The 19,321-nt window shown below is 39.1% G+C and overlaps 1 protein-coding gene across 1 annotated transcript in view; it reads right to left on the reverse strand.

Moving 5' to 3' along the window:
• Positions 1 to 386: 386 nt before the first annotated feature.
• The window catches only part of VWC2L (von Willebrand factor C domain containing 2 like), a 172,424-nt gene continuing 153,489 nt past the window's right edge, over positions 387 to 19,321 (reverse strand). Inside the window, exon 3 of the mRNA XM_036753184.1 lies at positions 387 to 535. Within this exon, the coding sequence (XP_036609079.1) occupies positions 387 to 535 (149 nt within the window). The remainder of the gene's footprint in view (positions 536 to 19,321) is intronic.

Here is a 19,321-nt window from a genome sequence, read left to right on the forward strand (position 1 = left end):
TGATGTACAGAAGAGTAAAAAGGAGTTAAACAGCTGAAGATAAATTGGCAGGTCAGAGGCATCACCAGCAAAGGCGTCTGTGAATGGATGGTACTTCCTTTCTGATTCAGAAATCCCGTCCTCGTGTCACCGTCAAGCATTGGGACTTACAAAAGCGGGTTAGATAGCTAGATACTGTATATATTCGGTATAGCAAGAAAGAGAAAGAGAGAAATTTCCTCTTAGTAAAATATTCACTTTTGTCAACCCTAAAAGGTTTTGCTGGTGACCCGGTTGTAGCTGGCAGGAGTTTTTGTTTGTTTTGTTTTGTTTTAAATATGTGCAGTGTAGAAGCCATAACATTTTTTTTTTCATTTTATGGACTTGTCATTGGTTGGGATTCTGCTTTAAACAGTCAGCTTGCCTTGGCATTCACGTTTTGAACACTGAGCAGGCTTCCACCAGTCCCCGTTGTGACAGTGACAGATGTTACATTCATCCACTTTCACTTCAATGCCAGCCGGAATTATTGTAGTTCCTGCAAAGCAGTTTGGACCTGGAATACATACAGAAATAGATTAATTAATTAAAATGGGCAGGCTAAAAACAGAGTCATGTATGAGGAGGTCGGAGGCAAGCCACTCTGTGGAGTTCCTTCTCATCTGGGAAATCTCTAGTCAGCCTCTCTCAAGTTCAACTACAGCCACTTTTTACCCAACACCACCACTGGCTGCATATACTTGCTATTTTGTTTCCTTTCCTTTCCTTTGTTTTTATGGGGCTGATTATAGAGCTCTTTGGCACATGGAGTTTAATAAATTAGAATTCTATGGATAGCTATTCTGGCTCTGGCCTCCAGTTAGGAAGGCCACTAGAGACTTAGTTATAAATGGGAGAATAGGGCTAGCATGGCTATCTCTAGCAGATGACATCTGGCTTGTCTTCTCACTCCCCAGGGTCAATAGAAGACAATGAACCCTCCCAAGCCTCTCAAGCCTGTGCCACCCTTACCTCCTAGATTATAGCACCTTTTGGAGCCCAGTTCCTTGAATTCCCAGCATGTTTCTTGATAACGATGAATAATTCATGGTGGATGATTTATTCATATCTCAAACAAGTGTTGTTAGTGGTTCATTTGATTTTTATAAATGGAGTTCCTTTAATCTGTTGGCTACCTTTGTGTGCATTTATTTATTTATTTGAGTAGAACAACCACCAAAAGAACGACTTCAAAGTCAGCAAGAATTTTATTTTCTTGGGCTCATAAAAGCCTTACTGAAAAAGTCATCTAGCTCTTTGTGGATGGATCTTTTAAGATTCTCCAATTTCATTCTCTCTCTCCCCTGTCCTCTTTCTCCCTCCCTCTGTCTCCCTCTTCTTTCTCCTTCTCTTCTCTCCCTTCAATGTTTCTCTTCTCCTCTCTCTCCTTCACTCTGTCCCTCTCCCATCTCTCCTTTTCTTTCCTTTTCCCCCTTTCTCTCTCTTCTTCCCCTCTCTCTTTTCTTTGTGCTTCCTCTCCTCTCTCTCTCTCCCTCTGCCTCCCTTCTGTCTTCCTCCCTCCCTCTGTCCCCACTCAATCACTCTCCCCTGTTTTTCTCCTTCTCTCTTTCCAACCTCCTTCCCCTCTCCTTCCCTTCTTCCCCATCTCCATAGCTTTCATTCTTGAATCTCCCTTCACTTCCACTTTCTCCACATGCATATACACACACCTGCACACACAATTTAAGCTGATGATGAACTCCAGATCTAAACAGAAGTGTCATTGTTTTCCAAGTTTCAAGTAATGGGCTGGGAATGGGTCATATTGCTGATGCATTGAAATAACTGTGAATATCAGAGATATAGTTATGGGAGCATTAGGTGTGGTGGGGAATGCAGATGTATTCCAAACCCTAACCCTGTTATTTCTTAAGCAGGCACTGCCAGTTATTTGTTACCTACAAGACACAATTCGTTGGCAATATGTATCAATACTTATCACCCCTCCCTTCTTAAGTATCTCATCTGTGGCTATGAATTTATAGTAGGACATTTTACCCCTGCAGAACTAAAATCAGATATACTTTATAGTCTCACTCAACTTATGATTTAAAAAAATACTTAATGTTACTCAAGTAACAAAACATACTTGCCATCAGTGCCTTGCTAAACTCATAGCATCTGCCACCAATTATTTTAGTTTGGGTCTGCTCTGTGGAGGTGACTTATCTACATGCAGACACCATACCTATATTCATGTTTCTTTCCTTCACCCCGTGGGACAAGTGCATAAAGCAGCATGGACAAGTGTCTGACATTTAAGCCCTGGCTATAAGATTCATATTGGAAGCACTAACTGGAGGTGACTACAGAACTAAATCAGTTGTTTGATTTCCCTGTGTTCTCCCAAGAGGAGACAATGATTTTATCAATGGAGACCACATAAGCTGTAGTCTCCTTGTCATCCTCATTACTGAATATAATAGGGAGACTGAGTCAGTGCTATAACCCCTTGCCAAGTTCTGTTTGATAGCTCTAGATTACTCCAAAGCAGGGGTTCTTAGCATGGTGTTGACCTTGTTTGTGTTAATATTTTGGTAGGTACATTTCTATATAATTGATTTCCTTCATAATTCTATGTATTTTACTTTACAAATTTAAAAATATCACTCTGAGAAGCAGTCCATAAGTATTATCAGTCTTCTGGAGGGGTCTGTGTCACAAAAGAGTTAGGAATTCCCACTCTAAAAGCATCTAAGGCTTAAATAGTGAATTGGACCGACGAGCTGGTTCCAGAATTAAGTATTTTCATGACCTTTGGCAAAGGAGCCTTTCTGCAACTCCAAGGATGCTGCCAATAAACAATTACTAGCCAGAAAAGTTCCATATAGAAGTCAAAGGACCTAATGAAAACTGAATTGAGTTCAAGAATAAAAGCTGACTCACTAGATTTTATTTGTTTTGTTTGTAGTCATCTTAACTATCTTATACATACATACATGATCTTTCTCACGGGAAGATAGATGTAGGAGAGAGGATGAAAATGAAAAACAAAATAAAACATCGTGTCTCTACAACCCAATGAATTGAACAAAATGGTTAAATGTGGTCCTACAAATCTTTTCTCAGATTCATCAGAGGTTGGAGAGAATCTGTCAAGTAAAATCTTGACAATTTGAATTATTTCTACTATTTTTTCAGTTTTTTTCTCTAAGATTCTCTAAACATGCCATTGTATCACCTGCAAAGAGTGATAGCTTTGGTTCTTTATTGCCTATTCTAATTCCTTCAATTTCTTTTTTTCCCTTATTTTTTGGAGTTGTTCATTTTCAAAATCCTGGATTGTTTCAAAATGGCAATGCATGTAGGGTCAAGGTGAGGGACTTGGGCTAAGGAAAGAAAGACTCTTTCTAATTACTACAAATTACCACCTGTACATGTGGATACATTTGGGGAAGTGCCTCTCTTCCCATGGCTTCCCTTTTCTATCTCTAACCAAATAGATCATAGAGAGGTCTGGCTGTATTTGATTAACATCTATACATCATCTTGTGAGTGCCGCTTACAGCACTCTGCACTCTCAGTGGGTGCTTAGGAAATATTAACTGATGATGTCACCGATGTGCCAGGAAGCCCCTTTCCATGACACCAGGCCGAATGGGTCACAGTACAATTGGTGAGGTAGGGAACACCCAGCTGTCCCACTCACAGCAGAGGCATTTTTAGGTAACCGGAAACAACTCTTTCATCTCATTAATTTTATTAGCACCATGATTTTATTAGTGCCATTCTGAGAACTTGTTGATCTAACTACATCTAGCCATTCTTTGACATTTGATGGTCTTATCTCCTTAAAAGTTATTTAGATATTTGTCTGTAGAACAGCCCATGGGGTGTGGATGTTATCCGGCTAGGACATAGCTTCATTTGCAATTACCACGATCAGTTTTGATTAGCTCCCCACTTCCCACCACCATATGATTTCAGGGCTCTAAGACATACCTTTGTTGAATTTCAATTGCCCATGGTCCTGGCGATGACTTCCTTTGGAATGGGAATAATTCTATTTGCTTCATTCTACCCAAGCCCCTACATCAGGGGAAGTTACTTAGGAGAGTAAACTAAATTACAAAAGTGACATATTTGGATGTGGAGTCCTTGGAGAAGGCCCAAAGGGAGCAATGAAAATGATTAAACTAAAGGCTGGCAAATTGGACCTCTGAGGAAAGGTTAAAGGGATTGAATTATTTAATCTGGAATGAGAAGACAGAGCTGTAACTCAGTAAGTCTTTTAGTATGAAGGGTTATTATATGGAGAATGGTGATCAACTGTTCTCCATCTCCACAGGGGCCCAGAATAAGAGGAAATGGGAATAAATCTTTTCTTGAAGGAATTAGATTAAATAGCTGTATACTGTATGCTTCCATGAGGAAGTATATACAGCTATTCAGTCTAATAGGTGACTGTCACCAAGAAAAGGGGCAAGAACTTCCTCTTGGAGATCTAGCAGAGTGATGCAATGTAAAGAGATTGGCTTTAGAGTCAGAGGACATTGGTTAAAATCCCACCACTGTCACACCATCCTTCTTGAGAGAACTTAGACAGGCCCTTAACATTGATGGGCCTTGGTTTCCTCATTTGTAAAAAGTGACCAACTTGAACTAGATGGCCTCTGAAGTCCTACTAGATCTATGATCCTGTGATCTTTAAACATTTCCCAGATGTGGCTCAGGCAGAAAGCTTTACCAAGAAAATGAGGACTAGATCTACACGTACATGTGACGGATAGATCTAGATAGATAGATAGATAGATAGATAGATGATAAATAGATGATTGATAGATAGATGATAAATAGAAAGACAGGATGGATAGACAGACAGATGGATGGACAGACAGATAGATAGATAGACAGGTAGATGATAGATAGAAAGATGATAGATGATAAAGAGATGATAGATAGATAGATAGATAGATAGATAGATGATAGATCATTGATAGATAGATGATAGATAGGAGCTGTACTAGAAGAACTCTATATAGATAGATACAGATATGGAGATCTACCTATGTGTGCATATCTCTCTATAGCTATCTATTTATTTATGGAGAGAGAGAGAGAGAGAGAGAGAGAGAGAGACAGAGAGGGAGAGGGAGAGAGAGAGAGAGAGAGAGAGAGAGAGAGAGAGAGAGAGAGAGAGAGAGAGAGAGAAAGAGAGAGAGGAGGGAGGAAGAGAGAGTTCTTGTACAGCTGCTATCTTTAAAATGGGAGGACCTCGAAGGTGACTGAAACTCGTAATTCCCTAAACTTTGCCACTTTGCCTCTGGTACATTTTACAAGTTCTCAGCTAAAAAAACCAAATGGACATAGGAAAGGCTAAGGTTCCCATAACTGGTTTTGCCTCTCTAGAGATGGCTGGAGTACCACTGGGATGATTATTATATCTTATATTTTTCCATGATCGATTATTGTACTTCTAAGGGAATGCTAATGGGTCAAAATATTAAAATGGGAGTTAATATGAAAATATGGCCTGTAATAAATTTCAGCAATTAGAAAACAGTTTAGTAGGAGGAGTAGAGATTAGGGAAGAATCCAGTAGCTTTTATTCTAACCATGGTCTATGGGTTCCTCATCTGTAAAACAGAGAGGTTGGACTAGATAATCTCTGCCACTTACTATCTGTGTGACCTTGGGCAAGTCACCTGCTCCCTTGGGCAAGTCACTTGGATAAGTCTCTGGGGCCTCATTTTCCTTGTCTATAAAATGAGGGAGTAAGATTAGATAACCTTTGAGGTCCCTTCTAGCTCTAAATTTATGATCACCAAAGGCCTTTTCATTCTAAATGTAAATATCCTATTCCATTGTCATTCCACATTTCCATGTGTAACTTAGAGTAATAATGTCTAATCCTTTTCTCCCTTCAATGTTCTGTAGATTTTAATTAGATCAGGTTTGTATGATCATTCTGAGTACCTTTGAGAAAGGTAATCCATAAATACCAGATACTGGGTTTTTGCAAATGGCTCCAGATATTTCAGATGTCTTTATTTTTATTTTTCAGGAAATAGGGCAAGGTGTGAGTGGAATACCTCTTTAAGAGCAAGAAAGAGCAGTCAAATGTTTGAACAGCCATGTGAGAGCAGCCAGTGAATAAGTACTTCAGCTCCCTCACACAAGACCTTCTGCAAGGCTATATTTGAAATAAAAGGAGAAAGGTAATAAAAACCAGCAAAGGGGAAAGAAGAGTCTCTGGATGTTTTGTGGGCAGGTTTACACTGCTGTAAATCAAGCAGCATTTCCACAAGCCTGGGCTTGAAGAGCAAGGGTAAAGAAGACCTGCATGTGAGCTTCTCTCAGTTATACTATGGTTCCTGAAAAATCTGCTACCCACAGCTACTGAAAAAACAAAACAATGAATTCGAGCTTATTATATCTAGCTTTACATTCTAGGGTCTAATTTGAATGGATTTTAACTCTAAGATCTTCCTCAAAAGGGGAGATGTCTAGGCACAGATCCCAAATCGTAAGTGATGAAAGCCATTTAAGTGCCTAGATCTGTTGCCTTTGGATATGCAGGGAGGTTAGGGGTCAGATGGCTCTAGAGAAATGAGAGTGTTTTCTTGACAACTAGTTCACCTATATGTTGACTCAACTTTCTCACCTCACCCATATCCCAGGTCCCCTGTGATCTCCAAGGGACTTGGTATTTCTAAACTGAGACAAGCCCCATATAAGGGACTTGCTGAGGCTACGGGGAGGCCCCACCGACAGCCAGTGAAGATGGTACTGATAGAGTGGCATCACTGTGATGCAAGATGATGAAGAACAATAGAGAAGAGAAGGCAGCACTGGATTGATTACCTTTAATTGGAGAAAAACACTGGGAGTCAAGAGCCCTGGGTTCTAGATCCAATTCTGCTATAGTTATCCATTTGAATTAGGGCAAGCCAATCAACTCCTTCAAGGATCCCTATCTGTTAAATGGGATAGCTGCAGTGGAGAGAGTACTGGGCCAGGAGTAATGAAGATCTGAGTCCAAATTCAGTCTCAGATGCTATCTGTGTGACCCTGGGCAAGTCACTTAACCCTGTTTTGAGCTGAAGATGGAAATGGCAAAACACTCTATCATCTTTGCCAAGAAAACCCCAGTTGTACATGACTGAAATGACTGAACAACAATATCTGTAAGATGGAGTAGTTGGACTAGCTCATCTCTGAGGTTCTTCTAACATTCTGTAATTCTATGATTCACATTCTACAGGTTTGGCTGAATTTTAGCCACTTGGTTTTTTTTTTCCTTCTTTTTCTTCAGGTGTCCAACCTTTGTCTGGAATAATTAAGTATGATAGAAAGACTATGCAGGAGGTCAATAGCCTTTTCTATCAGGTACCCTGTCCTTGGCTTGGATCCAAAGTCACTGCTTATGAGACAGAATGAGGACAATTAAATAGCTCATCATATGCATGTTAGAGGTGGCCTTAGAAGTCCTGTATTTTCTCTTAAAAAGGAATTCCATAAATTAGGAACAAAAATGTATCTCTTTTTTTCAGTCATTGTAAGTGCATAGGTACTTTAGAAAACCACCTTCCTGCTGTGGTTTGGGGAGTATGGAACCCCACTATCAACCCTCAACAATGAATATCCCTGTCTAGAGGTCTTGACATGATGACTTTATGCTTGAATTTTCCATGAGAGAGTTGGGTTCAAGTCCTGATTCTGCTAATTACTAGCCATAGTTGTATAAGTCACTTCACATCTCCTAAGCTTATTTCCTTGGTTATCAAAGGAAGGTGAGCTAGATCATTTCTAAGGTTGTTTCCAGTTATGACATTCTCTGATTCTTTTGCAAATAGTTTCTGAGTGGAATAATAATACAATTATCATTGGCCATTAACACCTTAGCTTTGGTTAATTTTATCAGATTGTCTGGGGGGCGGGGAACAGAGATAAGACTAATCAACAAGCACATATTAAATACTATATGCCAATATAAAGACAAAAATAAAGCACCACCTTCCCTCAAGAAATTTACATTGTACTGGGGAATTCTTGGAGTCCTGCTTAGGAAGGCAAGTTCAATGACAGCCCATCAGTGATGGTGGTAAGAGACTAGGTGGCCAAGGGGCAGCACATTGGCAATAGGCACCAGAAAGGAGGGAGAGTTCAAAAGGGGAGGACTATTGCAGATAGGGAGACTGCAGGTCAGGAGGAGGAAACTATTTTTGTTTTCAGTTTTGCCTGGGGTTGATTCTTGTAAAAGGACTCAGAAATAGCCTTCCTCTGTTTGACTTTGGGCTTCCTCTGTATTCTAGCAGCAATTACATTTTCACTCTGCCTCCCCAGAGTTTTCTTTTTGAGAACACTTTGCTGAAACCCAAATCTTGATATTTAAATCTCTCTTCTTTCCCCACTCCCTTTCCCAAACCCCTTTCCCTCTTCTTTATCACTTCTCCTCTTCATTCTCTCTTTTTTCTTCATTTCCTTCTTTCTCTCCCTTCCTTTCCTCTCTCTCTCCGTTTTATATTTCCCTCACCATGTTTTTCTTTCTTTATTTCTCTTTCTCTCTTTCTCCTTCTTTTCCTTTTCTTCTCTTCTCTTCTCCTTCCTCTTCCTTCTCTCTTCATTCCTCTCTGTCTCTCCAGTCTTCTTGTCTCCCTCTTGATATTAACAATTAGTCTACAAAAAGGTGTCCTTAGGAGCCATTCCATACATTAACATCTGTTGCTAGCTATCGGCTAGTGCTAAGAGATGGGTTGGGAGATGGGAAAGAGGGAAGAGTATTGAACAGAATGGGAAGAGCTAACAATAAAATGCCTGAGTGGAGTAGAGGAAAAGATGTCATTGCTGGCTCCATTCCTTTGGGAACGCTGGCAAACCTTAGAGAGGTCAGCATATCAGAAAGGACAAAGTAGTATCCATAGAGACCTGGGATCCCCTGAGTCTTTGTTCCAGATCCTCTCCACTTTCTAGGTTTCTATTTCTCAGTGGTAAAAAGGGTTAATGACCACCACATAAAAAGACTTCATACTAATAAACTCATATGATGTTCCTGAAAAACCTGATTCCAACTGTGATCTAGCATTGCTCAATAGGCCTCTTTAAGTATTGCCATTTCTGGCCTCGATTTGAACATTTTGTAATTGACACTGGGTGTCTTTTAGAAATTTGTTGTAAATGATCTTCCTGCTGCATAAATGAAGCTGATTCCTATTGTGCAAAGCTATAAATGCTCTGTGTTTATTTGGCAGTGCCTTTAAAACATTGTTTCAACAAATAGTTCGCTTACTGGACTCTGCCTACCCTGGAATTAGACTGGATTGTGGACATCCTCATAGCAAATTCTAATTCTTTGCTTCATGAAATCTGATGGATGATATTGTGCTATGACAAAGCAAACAGCCTTTTGATCAGGTGTACTCATTTTCCACTATTGAAATCTTGGGGCAGATACTCCTAAAATGCCAGTAATTGTGGATAACAGCATTGAAAGTTGAACTAAGATCCCAGCCCCTTCCTAGTAAGATGTCCCCATTCCTTGCCAAGGACTACATCAATCAGATTTCAGGCACTGAACGGTGCCTCTGGAATATGGATCATTCCTTTCTCCAGCCTTCTAGCCTTTCACTCATGAACCACCTCAGAACTCTGTTTATAAAAACTAAAACACAGACAAAAAACTTCATATCAAGGTGGCAAGATTCAAGAAAGATTGTTTTCTCCAAGGCCACCCTAAAGCTGCCTGTTAATCATTTTATCTGGAAACTCAATATTGCCAAACTCCCATGCAAATTTTAGACTGAGAGCTCTGGAGGGTTTTCCTGGCTCTTAAATATGCAAGATTTATAGCCTGGTGCTCCAATTAGCCAAGCAGAAAGGGTTAGATCTGAGAGATGAAAGACCATGGTGGTATTACCCCTTCCCTTTTCCTCCCTTGCTCTCTTTACCTCCCCATCCCCTCCCTCCACCCCTCAAAAAAAAAAAAAAAAAAGCTTGGTTGTGTTTTGTTTTGAGATTGAGTAGTCTCTGAAATCAGGACCCAGGCCAGCACTAGCATAGCTTCAGGCACATAATAGTAGCTGAACAGTTGCTTAATGGTTGATTGATTGCTTGAGTGGGTCCTCCTCAGTCCTGTCCATCCTAGAAAGGGATGTTTGTAACTTTTGGTAAATGGCTGTAAGGTTTTGCCTATGAATGAAATTTTCAATCCTTTCTGTTTTTATTTGACAACTAGATTTGATTGATGGGTTAATAATATTTTTTCAAGATATTATTTGATCTCACATTTGTATGAGACTTTGTACTTTTCAAAGTGCTTCCATTATCTCATTTGTGTCTCACAGCAGAATAGGAATCACATCCTTACTCAGAATGCAAGGGAACTCCTTGGCACATCGTGTCATGTATGTCAGTGAAATTCTTAGCCCACACACACATTTTGTAGCGATGGACCAATGAGAAACAAAGCTTCCCATATCTAAAAACCAGATGATTGACTCTTCTGAAGACATAGGGGCTCACCAAATGCCCATCTGATGTTATTACGACATTTGTAACAATACAAATACATAAAATAATGTGTAAGATAAGCACATAAGCAATTCATTAAAGTTCTAAGTTATACAACAGTTGCTGATCTGTCCTGGTGGAGGGGTTTTCCTTACTGGGAGTGCCCTCTCACAGTGAAACTACAAATGTAGATCAAAAAATAAAAAAGCAATATAGGATTATTTTTATATCATCACTGGACATAGAATAATGCTCATGGATACTTAAAAACTATGAATAAGAAACAGTGGCAACAAGATTAGAATAGATGGATTATCCATGTTACAGTTTGACATTAAGTAATTAAGTCTTTCCTAGCAATGGAACATCTCTGAAATGAATGAATTAGAAAGCACTGGTCTTAAAAATCAGTTGATTGCCCCATGACCATTTCTATTAAAGGTCTGAGCAACCCTCTCTATTATTATGCTCTCAATATGCATCATGGATCCTTGGCCCATCATTGGAACAGGTGATTTGGGTAAATACTGCAGTGAGTACTCACATACAGAGCAAAGGCAGCATTAGCCAAGATGTATTCCACTAGTTCTCTCTGACTCCTTCTATCAAGGTCCATGTTACTCAAAAAAATTAATGTATTTTATTCATGCTTCAGAATAGCTGCATTTGGAAACTGTCCAAGTTTGAAAAGGGGAGGAAGTGTTTGGATGTGCATGTGTGTGTCAGATGGGAAATACTTCAAATTTCTGGTAGTCGGGGAAATAGGAAGGCACTAAGAAAGGAAAATATAGGAAGCAATATTAAGGAATCCCCTCAAATTAAAGGCATTTTTGTTTAAAGGCTGCAAATTCAGAAACTGTTTATATTCTTTCCTGGAGGTTTGCAGTGCAATTTAAAGCCTAGAAAAAAGCTATCCGTCTGGTCCAAGCATCAATTGCTGCAAAATAAAACAACCTCCAAAACTAAACTTCCCCAAAGGTTCTCTGCATTGCTGATGTGCTGAGACATTCAGGAATGCAGAAGTATCCCGGGGAATGCATTATCATTTTCCACATGAGGCAATGGGGCCCTGGTCTTTTTTGAAAAGAAACTTCAATGGTTTTTAGACAATAGCATTCATTTCTAAGTAGGGAGAAGACTATGGTTTAATAAAGTAAGAGAACATTATGTGTTCTGAAAATGGGGGAGGGGGTGGGGAGAGCAGCCTGCCTACAGTGGCAGACAAAGAGACAGAAGAGGAGGAAAGTCTAGTGGTCGAAGTGCAAAATTTTATTAACTTTGACTTCTCTGATTTGCAATGTATTTGCAAATGCAGCCATTTAAAAAGGGGATTGGGGATTGAAAGAGTCAGGGTGGGGAGACTACACAGACTGGAGAATACTCTTACTTCTGACTCAACATGTGCAAAGGACACTGATTTCCCAGGGAATGTCATCAGGCAGATGTTAACATAATGACATTAATGGGCAGATGTTATAGCAGATGTCAAGCTTTCGGCATCAGTAGCACTTTAGATCGTCCCAGTGAGCTTCTTTCACCAAGTTGGACTTTGGCTCTGGACTGAAGGTTGGTCCAGGCCATTCATGATCCTCAAGTCTCCCCCAATCCCTTCTTTTGCTTATGCCTGAGGCTTAATTTAAATATGTCCCTGAAATTTATATCCTTTAGCATCCTCTTCCCATTAAATGCAAATGAGGGGCATTGCTATAAACTCAGCCAAAGTTGTGAAAATCAATAGAAGACTCTTACTTTGAACTCTAAGGAAAGGCCGCTGGATGGTAGGGATGAGTAGGGTTGTTTGTTTGTTTTTTAATATTTGCACTTAACTCTGCAGATGGGATATGTAAACCACTCCTATTGCCAAATCTATTGTGGCTAAAGAAAACATCTGGTTGAAATTCCACTGACCTTTAGAGACCCCCAAGTCTTCCTATTATGCTAGTCTTCATTCCAAATGGCCCAGCTTAGCCCTAGGGGATGTATTTTCTGGAGCAGTTGAGCCGTAAAGAGTGTTTGTGCAGCAGTCGCATTTCCCATGCAGATATTCAAGGCAACTTGTTTAGAATCTCCTGAGCTAGGCACTTTTTTATATTTGCATATCGGGATTTATCTCCTCTTTGCATCAAAAACTGTGTAGCAGATTTGAGGAAGATGCTGGGAAGAGAAGTCTTTTTATCCAGCCCTCTATGCTCCTCAAAGAACTGAATAGTAACAAAAACTGTTGTCACCTGTTCCATTGGGAAAAGTTGTGTCTCCAAGGCCACTCAGGAGTCAGGCTTTCCACAAGTGAATTCAAATCTATGGCTAACTGTTTGGTTGTCTGATCTGTCACCTTTTAAGATTGGACTTGCACAATGAAAATGGGAAGGCTAATGTTGTCAAAGAAACATTGACGTAAAGCTGGGAGGGATGTGAGAATCCATATAATCCAACCTCCTTGTTTTACAAATTTTAAAAATTACAAATTTTAATCAATTTAATTCTTATTATAATAATTTAATAATGATTAATTAATTAATAATCCCTCGTGTGCCTTTATGCAGCACTTCACAGTTTGCAAAGCACTTTGCCAACATTGCCTCATTTTATCCTTACAACACAACCATGGGAAGTCGGTGTGATTATTATTCTCATTTGTTGTTGTTTTGTCCTTCCTGTAAAATGACACCACAATACGGGCCTTGCTGTACAGTGTTTCAGGCTGTGACTGATCATACCAACACAAGGTCAGAATGTTGTACTACAGGTCGGGCACAAACAGTCCATATGACCATTTGTAAGGGAGAAGTCTATAAATGTGCATATCGCATGTTATTTTTCTCTCATTTTACACTGGAGAAAACTGAGGCAGATAGGTTAAGTGACTTGCCCAGGGTCTAAGTGTCTATAGCTGAATTTGAACTCAGGCCTTTCTCATCTCAGGTCCAGTATTCTATCTATTATACTCTCTAGCTGCCTAGGATGCTAAAGCCAGAAGGAGGTTGTCATTTGCCCAAGATGGTATGGGGCGTAAAAAGGCAGAGGCAGGCTTCAAACCCAGATGCTCTAACTACAGAGTCAGTATTCTTTTCTCTGTACCACTATTGGCCTTTCTGGGCTATTTTCAGTTGGTTGGCATTTGCTATTATCTTACACGCGTTATATCACACCTAATTGACATTGTAGTTTATGTTTCCTCTGGTCATCTATTCTGCTCTTTAGTTAGCATTCATTTAATAATAATAGCTAGCATTTATTATTATTAAATTAATTGGTTATTAATCTAATAATAATAGCTAGCATATAGTACCTTAAGGTTCATAAAGCATTTTACAAATCTCATCTCATTTAATTTACAACCATTCTGGGGTGTAGGTGCTATTATTATCCCCACTTTACAGATGAGGAAAGTGAGGCAGACAAGAGGTTCCCCCAGTGTCACACAGCTAAGGTTTGAAGTTAGATCTGAACTCCAAGGGCAGCTAGGTGGTTCAGTGCATAAAGCACTGGGCCTGGAGTCAGGAAGACCTGAGTTCAAATTCCTCTTCAGACGCTAGTTATGTGAACTTGGGCAAGTCACTTCACCCTGTTTGCCTCAGTTTCCTCATCTGTAAAATAATCTGGAGAAGGAAATGGCAAACCACTCCAGTACCTTTGCCAAGAAAACCCCAAATGGGGTCCTGGAGAGTTGGACATGATAGAAGCGACCGAACAACAACAACATTCTAGACTCCGGGTCTAGTGCTCTGTCTGCTGAGCCACCTAGTTACCTCCCTAAGCTATATGCTGAGGAATTGAGGTTAAGCACTAAGTGGAATCCTGAGAATGGAGATCATTAAACTTAGGAAATTAATACTGACAGTGGAACGTTTATGTCTAGTGGTCTTTAACAGGGAAAAGTTCCGTCCTATCTAAAGGCAGAGGACGAGACTAGTTGACCGGTTAAGATGGAAAACTCCCTGAATAAGCGTCTCCAGTTGGCAGTGTTGGTCTCAATGAGCTCAGAGAATCCAAGACCTTTGGAGATGCTATTAGGGTGGCACCTCAACAGTGAGGCTTTGGCAGAATCCTGGGCCCAGATGGTCAGCGATTCTGAAAATAGTCAGAAAGTTGCCTCCACCCCTTCACACTGTTTTTGGAATATTTCCTTTCTTTTCTGAATGCGTTACAGAGAAGCTAAGTATCCTCACAATTCAGACTCTAGCTATAACAGCTGAAAATATGATTTCTATTTCTAGAATTCATTAAAATATAATTCTATAAGGAAAATATCTGATGCTTCATGGAGTTCATTATTATGAGATTTGATCTATAGTCTATGTAGATTTGCAAAGGTAGGAGATGAGATTCCTTTAGAGTCTTTAATCACTATTACCTACTTAACTAACCAACTATCATTGTAATAATACTATAACATTTCTATTGTGTTTTCAGTTTTGCTAAGTGTTTGTACAACCATTGTCTCATTTGATCTTCACGACAAACCTGTGAGGTAGGTGCTGTTATCATGCCCATTTTATAGACGAGGAAACGGAGGCTGAGAGAGGTTAAGTGACCTGCCCGGGGTAACACAGTTAATAAATAAATAAATGTCTGAAGCAAGATTTGAATCTTCCTGGCTCTAAGTTCATCACTTTATGCATTGTCCACTTAGATGTTTCAATTTTAAGTGGTCTAAGAGTGGGACCATGTGCTGTTCTAGGAACAGCACCTAATTTGTAGTCTGATGACCTGCTTGGGTTCTGGTTCTCTTAACTTGTCTGACCTTAGGCAAGTTACTTCAAGGATCTTGGCCTCAGTTTTCTCATATGTGAAATCAGGTAGTTGGAGCTTATGAGTCAGCTAATTGGCATGAATTCAGTAAGCTCCTACTATGTATCAGCTACTGGCCTAGATGAGGAAGATAGAAATCCAAAATGGAAGTTGATGCCCTCAAGGAGCATACATTCTCCTTGAGGTGCGCAACGTGTTTACAGACAATTATAGGATGTATAAAAAATAATTATGAAGCAAGTGGGGGGGGCACAAACTAGCATTTGGCAAAATTAGGAAAGGCATCCTGACAGCAGTATCTCTTGATAATGTCTAAGTTCCCTGCCAATCCTAAAATACTATTATGAATTACACAGACAACTTCAGAGTATTTGTGTTCTAAAAAAGACATGGCTAGATATTTAGGAATTGTAAGTCTTGCTTATGTATCTAATTTTCAGATATCAAAAGCCTATCTTCTCTACCAATCTGAGGTTGAAAAATACTCCTGAAAATATTGGCTCAGGATAAAAGATTTCTGTATTGATATTTTAAGCCTGTGAAATGTACTCCACATATTGTCAGGTAATGACAGAGAGCCTTAATATCAAAGAGAGAGGGCAAATCATGTGGCACTGCGGATCCAACGAGAGGGAACGAGTCAGGTCTGACTAATTGATATAGCTAGCAAACTGCTGGCAAGCAAACAGGAACAGTGAAACAACGGTGGGTCATGTTTTTTTGCAGATTCAATGACAACATTAGAATCACTTTGACATCACCTTCAGACTGGGAAGGCATTTTGAGAATCTAAGCTTCTCTTTAACTTGAGTTAGTGTGAAACCGAGATTGGTGAAAGGATCTGGATGAACTGAGAATTCTAACGTAGAGTGAAAGGAAAAAATCATTTGTTTGGTGCCCCCAGAACTGTGCCAGATACTTGTCCAGGGATAGAAGATCAGTTCACAGTCATGATAATGGAAGAAAATTCACACTAATTAGATTTCGATACAATCAAGCTCATTTTTGCTAGATTTTGTATTTTTAAAATACAACTCAAGGACCTGACAAGTAAACTTTTACTTTTAAACTTCTCTCTAAAATCTCTCTGGAGTCTAGGTTTCTGTGTACTTCCATGTGGCCAGAATTTTTTTATTTTTTAAATCAAGCCTTGTTATGTGAAGAGAAAGACCATATATAAGATCCTTAGTATTTTTTTCCCAGAATTCTTCTGATGTGCCAGTGGTGCTTCATGATTCTCCCATTTCTCAATCAATTCCTTGAAGGCTGAGAGGGCTGAACAGTGATGCAAATGGCATTGGAAGTGTATTGGAGTAAATTTCTTTTTTTCTTTCAGATTTTCAGTGAATCTCTTTATTATTGAGTAAATTTCACCCTCTCTCCAAGCTTTGGACACTAGTCTGACATTAGCTCTATTATGAGTGTGGGGATCTGGATCAAGCTAGTTTATTTTAATCTGACCTGACTTAGTTCTAAAGTTGATCCATGGGTTCCCCTTTGGGGTGGGCCAAAGAGTCTAGTTGGAGCTGAGACTGTTCAATCAAACCAGTCTACTGAGAATTTATCTGAATGGCTCTTTGATGGAGCCATAGAAATACCATGGCGTCATAACAGACATTGTGGTCATTGATGACCAAAGACTAGGCTGAATAGACAACACTTGAACTGTACTGTCCTAAAATTACATATGGCCTGGTTTGGCATTCACTGCATGATATTCAGTACTTTGTCACAAGGAGATTTGGGATTTAAATTCTATTATTTCATCTAGTCATGTAGAAGTGCCATGCCAATATATGTTGCCATTATAATTCACTTCATCCTAAGGTGAGGATGATGACAAAAAAAGGAATCATATACACTAAAATATTTAGAGTATCTTTTTTTGTAGAAACAAAGTAAATGCCCATTGATTAGAAAATGGCTAAACAAGTTGTGGCATGAAAATATAATGGAATATTACCATGCTGTGAGAAACAATGAATGTGACAAACCTAGAGAAGCTTGGAAAGACTTACATGAAATTACACAGAGTGAAGTAAATAGGACTAGCAAAACAATATACACAATGACTTTAAAGTATAAATGGAAAGAAAGGCAACAAAACCACTGAAACTGAAGGCTGTCAAGTTACAGTGATCAAAACTGTCCCCAGAGAAGAGATATGAGAAAGACATTTCCCCCCTCTCTGCCTTTTTTATAGAAGCGAGGGAACATTGCTGTGAGATACTACACATAACATTTTTTTATATATTGTTTAGCTTTATGGAACATTTTTCCCTTTCTTAGTTATTATAAAGGATATATCTTTGAGGATGGGAGTAGGGGAAGAAATATATTGGGAAATACAAGCACATAAAACCAAAAAGATAGCAGGAATATATATTTTTTTAAAAAAAGCATCATGCCACGTCCTCCAATAAAAATATTTCTCTTCATGCGTGTTCAATGTTTCTCAACATTCAGTGATCTTGCTGTCTAAACTAAAGATAGTTAAAAGTAGTGCTGCAGTGAAACAAACAAAAAGTTTAACATTTTTTCCCAGCCTCTTAGTTTCACAATAAAAATCGTATGACAAGATGACATTTCTAGAAGCTTGAACAATGAATTTTCATCATTAGACATTTGGTATTTAGAAGACTTGCTATGCCTGGATATGAACATTACACTTTGAAAAAAAATTAAGCTAATTATCATTGGCAATGATAACAACTGCCACACAAAAGTACAAAGTCACTCCTACCGTGACCATTTTTAGAATAAAATAGTGTTTTTTTCATACTCCTCACTAGAACATTATTGAGAAAGGAAGGAATATATTAAGATGCAGGAGACTTGGAGGAGCTAAGAAGAGTGAGAACAAACAAAGGGTAAGGAGCATTTGGCTGACAGGCAATGAACACAATGAACATATGGTCATCAAACTGAAGTTGCCTGGGTATTGGCTTCTCTGTGCCAAATGCCATAGCCATTCCTAAACGCTGCCTAGTAAAGATGTCTGGCCAGAAGATGAAATCAAAGATAAAACATTGAAAGGAGAAAGAAATCATTTTGCTTGACCTCAATAGGCTTTTTTTTTTCAGCAATAGGTCATTCCCTAGTGGAAAAACAGACTTTCCCCCTTCATTGGTATTACCAATTTTTCCTTGCCTAACCCAGGTGAAGCTAATACATAAACTGTTTCCAAAACCAATTGTATTACTAGTTGAAACAGGTAGAAAACCTTTGTTTGTGAGTGGGTGGGGACACGAGCTCTTCTTTCTTAACTTTGGGGCATATGATACTCTTTAGGACTCTAACACACAATGAGAATTAGAACACCAGAATCATAACTAGCCATTTTTTGCACTGGGGCAAGAAGCACAAACTATGCCTGGAACACAGGGAAATAATTAACGTGCATTTGATCCAGTTGAGATGGGAAATGGTAAAAATTCTGGAACAACAGAAGCCACTCCTACCTTTTGGGGAGACTCCAGGGGAAAAGGAACAAAGTAAAGGCAAGAGAAGGGAAAGGATCACCAGGCACATAGGTAACTGCAGTGGGAGAAGCCACTAGCTGGAAGTTTCCTTTTTCAGCTAACCTCTTCTTGCTCAAGGTGTCAAGCTCGGCTGGTTCTATGCTTCTGAAGGACTCACAGTGTTGTCAGTGTCCCTCAACATTTTGGTACCGCCAGACAAAGCTAGAATGACTCCACCCTCCTTATATCTATGCAGAAAACTCTGATGATGGGACACATTTTTCTCTTTTTAATGGCAGTTGTAAAAATGAATCTTTGATCAAACACTTAACCAATTCACTTTTGTAACAAGAACAGAAGTAATAGCTATGATCACATGCTTGTGATATATTCACTAGTGGAGTTCTGTGAAATACCTTGACCGTTGATTTGTTTAAAAATGAAGAGCAAATATGATTTTAATTTGGTTAATACGGATTGAGGTTTTTTTAATTTTACAAAATTGCCAAAATGATTATGTATTCTGGGAAAAATAATATCTATGCCTCCCCCATTCTTTTTCAGAAATGTTTTGCTATTTTGGAAGGCTATTTGGTATTTCCAATATTAGATCTGGAATCAAAGACGCAAGATATCTTTTG

Source organism: Trichosurus vulpecula, chromosome 4 (assembly GCF_011100635.1).
Source record: "Trichosurus vulpecula isolate mTriVul1 chromosome 4, mTriVul1.pri, whole genome shotgun sequence".
In the NCBI taxonomy this organism is placed as follows: domain Eukaryota; kingdom Metazoa; phylum Chordata; class Mammalia; order Diprotodontia; family Phalangeridae; genus Trichosurus; species Trichosurus vulpecula.